Source organism: Chrysochloris asiatica, unplaced genomic scaffold (genome assembly GCF_000296735.1).
Source record: "Chrysochloris asiatica unplaced genomic scaffold, ChrAsi1.0 scaffold00092, whole genome shotgun sequence".
In the NCBI taxonomy this organism is placed as follows: Eukaryota; Metazoa; Chordata; class Mammalia; order Afrosoricida; family Chrysochloridae; genus Chrysochloris; species Chrysochloris asiatica.
In genome coordinates this window covers 11,886,728-11,891,148 of record NW_006408610.1, presented here as the reverse complement: position 1 = coordinate 11,891,148, position 4,421 = coordinate 11,886,728, and the positions used below count along the sequence as shown (strand labels likewise).

Below are 4,421 nucleotides of genomic sequence, written 5' to 3'. Positions count from 1 at the left end.
CCCAGTTCCCCTTATGGGTGACCAATGTGGTCACCAGCCAGACCACATGCCTGCTTGTGTATTCCCCTTGAGTCTTAGTCTTAGAAGGGGGTTTGCCCTGAGAGGACCTGATCACTTGCCTTGATGGCTCCCAGGAGAACAACTTGCTTGTTCTTGTCAATCAGACTGCGTTACTGTTTTTGATTTTTTCTGCTAGTCTTTCTCTCAAGAAATATCTTCTGTTCGTCTAGCCGCTCCAGGCTGGTCTGCTTGTCCTTTCAAGTGGAAATTTCCCACCTCGGAAGATTCTAGATGGGGTTCAGGATTCCACCTATGGTCTTATGCAATGCAAAGACTCCAGCGTAGGAAGCCTCCTTCACTGGGCAAATTGTAGCCCCATTTTAGGTATTCCAATCAGCTATAGGATGAAGACTGACTTACAAGCTTTCTGTGGTGATGTTTCTGGCTATTCCTTTCTCTCCCCCTCAAGTGTCTATTTTACAATGGTAGGCAAAGGAAACCAAGATTCAAAAGATAGCCAAGCATCTTAACATTGCTTTTATCTTATTGATTTGCGAAATATCTATGAGGGACTTTAAAAAGGTCATTTAAAATTACCGTGTCTTTTCATGCCATTTTCCCACAAACTTTTTGAAGCCCCTTCATACATAAAATATACTGAGAAGTGTGTCATAATTCTACATAGTGGAATAAATCCTCTCCATATTCCTTTTATTCACTACCTGGCATGATAACAATTATCTTGATTTCTAATGTTACAGATAGACATACAAATGCAATGGTATATCATATGTATATGGTATTTTTGTTGACTTCTTTTGCTCAGCATTGTATTTATGTAATCCATCTGTATTAGATGGATCAGTGATGATTCCATTCTCGTTGTGGTAGAGTAACTATAATTTTTAATTCGTTTAGTGATTTTTTTCTCAGTGAAAAATTATCTATGTACAATTGTTCTTCTTAAAATAGTTTCTAACACAACGTTAATGTAGGGATTGGAGTACTGTCATACTAATGTCTAGGGAGAAATTGGCACATGGGAGCTACTGGGAAGGAGGAACTTCCTGTGCTCCTGAGAGAGATAGTGCATCAATTTGGTGGTGAAGAATTTACGAACTTCGATGTGTTTCTGCTGCATTTTCTGAAATTCAGTTAATTTTGTTGAACGAAGGTTGGGTGATCTTTAGAAGTTTTCTTAGGTTTATATGCTTTAGCAGTAACAGTAATAGTTAATTTATTGAGCACATACTAGGTACAAGCTAGTATGTGAAGTTCTTAAATTACTTGACTTGATTTTCACCCCAACTAATGTTTTATTAATATTCAGACTTGGAGAACAAGGTCTTAGTCTGCAAATGAATACGTCCTTTATGTTAACATGTGACTTCTGCTCTCTAACGGTTTCTTCTTTGCATGTGTAGGTATGTCATCGATGGTGCCACTGCCCTCTGGTGTGCAGCAGGAGCAGGACATTTTGAAGTTGTTAAGCTTCTGGTCAGTCATGGAGCCAACGTGAACCACACCACAGTAACGAACTCAACCCCGCTGCGGGCGGCATGCTTTGATGGCAGACTGGACATTGTTAAGTACTTGGTTGAAAATAATGCCAACATCAGCATTGCCAACAAGTATGACAACACCTGCCTCATGATCGCAGCGTATAAGGGGCACACTGACGTAGTCCGATACCTTCTAGAACAACGTGCTGACCCCAATGCTAAAGCACATTGTGGAGCCACAGCATTGCACTTTGCAGCTGAAGCTGGGCACATAGACATTGTGAAAGAGCTGATCAAATGGCGTGCTGCCATAGTAGTGAACGGCCATGGGATGACGCCGTTAAAAGTCGCTGCCGAAAGCTGTAAGGCTGATGTTGTTGAACTGCTGCTCTCTCATGCTGATTGTGACCGAAGAAGTCGAATTGAAGCTTTAGAACTCTTGGGTGCCTCCTTCGCAAATGACCGTGAGAACTATGATATCATGAAGACATATCACTATTTATATTTAGCCATGTTGGAGAGGTTTCAAGATGGTGACAACATTCTTGAAAAAGAGGTTCTCCCCCCAATCCACGCTTATGGGAATAGAACTGAATGTAGAAATCCTCAGGAACTGGAATCCATTCGGCAAGACAGAGATGCTCTTCATATGGAAGGCCTTATAGTTCGGGAACGGATTTTAGGTGCTGACAATATTGATGTTTCCCATCCCATCATTTACAGGGGGGCTGTCTATGCAGATAATATGGAATTTGAACAGTGTATCAAGTTGTGGCTTCATGCTCTGCACCTCAGGCAGAAAGGTAACAGGAACACCCATAAGGATCTTCTTCGATTTGCTCAAGTTTTCTCACAGATGATACATTTGAATGAAACTGTGAAAGCCCCAGACATAGAATGTGTTTTAAGATGCAGTGTTTTGGAAATAGAACAAAGTATGAACAGAGTAAAAACTATTCCAGATGCTGATGTCCACAATGCAATGGACAATTATGAATGTAATCTCTATACCTTTCTGTATTTAGTATGCATCTCCACCAAAACACAGTGCAGTGAAGAAGACCAGTGCAGAATTAACAAGCAGATCTACAATTTGATTCACCTTGATCCCAGAACTCGGGAAGGTTTCACCTTACTGCATCTAGCTGTCAACTCCAATACCCCAGTTGATGATTTCCACACTAACGATGTCTGCAGCTTTCCAAATGCTCTGGTCACAAAGCTCCTGCTGGACTGTGGTGCCGAAGTGAACGCTGTGGACAGCGAGGGAAACAGTGCCCTTCACATTATTGTTCAGTACAACAGACCCATCAGTGACTTTCTGACTCTGCACTCCATCATCATTAGCCTGGTTGAAGCTGGCGCTCATACTGACATGACGAATAAACAGAATAAAACTCCGCTAGACAAAAGTACAACTGGGGTATCGGAAATACTACTTAAAACACAAATGAAGATGAGTCTCAAGTGCCTGGCTGCCCGAGCAGTTCGGGCTAATGACATTAACTATCAAGACCAGATCCCCAGAACTCTGGAAGAGTTTGTTGGATTTCATTAAGTGACTGGATATGTAAAATTGTTTAATGTGGTGCTAAAAAGTAAAGGACTTTAATCACAGACAATAGAATTATGTGTTCATAAATTCTACTTTTTCTTTTCCCTGCCTTCCCTCTTAACTCACCCTTCCTTTATTGAGCTTCTTCCTTCTTACACCTTAAGAAAGCCACGGTGTTTAGGTGTAACTATAACTTACAGGTCTAGATATTGGTCACTTAACTGTTTGCTTTTCGTCGTCGTCATTTTTTTTTTTTTTTTTTTAATTAAAGAAGTGGGTATTAAATATTTTGCTTCTGTAATACGGGACAGTTTATGATTTGAAATTGATAATGTTTTAAACTGCTACCTAAAAAGGTTTCTGTGAAAAGCCTATGTGTCAGCATGTTATCTGTGCAGTAGTCTTGAGGACTTAGTAAAGAAACAGAGCTAACAGGAATGTGAGAAGCAGTGAATACCCAGGTATTCTGCACATGCCAAACTGCTGTAGATGGTTCTCACTCTTCAGTTGTTTCTGTGAAGTGAAATATCAGGAAAATATAAAAAGGAGCGCTATAGCTTATTCAGAAAGAAATGTGCTAATTTAGTAATAAATCACAAACGTGAAAAGTTCAATAAATCTATTTAAACTGGTGTTAATGCTGGGTGGTAGTCAAAGTAGTCAAATCTTAAGCCAGTTGTTTTCAGAGACTATTGATGAACTTTTGGTCGTTAGACTTGAATTCTAAAATTCCTGAAAGCGTCTCTTACACTGTAATTTATCTAATCACAGCACCCTGCATTGACTCTAAGCTCCCAGAATAAACATTATGAACGCACAGTGTAATCACCATCTAGTTATGCATCCTGTCTTGGCCGCTCCACCTTTCCCGTGTCTTCCTGGGTGGCTTTGTTTACGTTTTGGAAACAACTTTTTCAGAGGCCATCATTAATGCTTCTCCAAGTTCTGTCCTCCTTGGAAACACATGGGATTGCTATGAGTTGGTATGGACTTCATTATGGCAAAAGGGAACCTGGATATTTTAGTTTCATATTTTTTAACTTTGTCCATGACATGAAGTAGAAGAATCTTTAGAGTGGTATAAGAGATCAAATGTTTCTGATGATGAAAAATAATTCATATAACCATTTAGAAAGCTGTTTCTGTGTGAGAGTGGCACATTTCTAACCACAAAATGTTAGTGATTCCAGCAGACTGTACAGAGGCCTTTATGGTGGTTTTGTTTTAGCGCCAACATTTTTTTAACTGTCACACTCAAGAGTATTCTGTGATTAATTTTTAAGCATCACAGGAATTCAAGTAAAGGGTACACACTTGTTTCTGTTGATGTTAATATAAGAAAGTTAAGTGAGCTTGTACCTGCA

General features: G+C 39.8%; 1 protein-coding gene across 1 annotated transcript in view; it reads left to right on the top strand.

Annotated features, from left to right (window-relative positions):
- The window catches only part of FEM1B (fem-1 homolog b (C. elegans)), a 17,591-nt gene extending 14,472 nt beyond the window's left edge, over window positions 1-3,119 (top strand). The window contains exon 2 of the mRNA XM_006866555.1: window positions 1,425-3,119. Coding sequence (XP_006866617.1) covers window positions 1,425-3,060 — 1,636 coding nt within the window. The 3' untranslated portion in view covers window positions 3,061-3,119. The remainder of the gene's footprint in view (window positions 1-1,424) is intronic.
- Window positions 3,120-4,421: the final 1,302 nt, after the last annotated feature.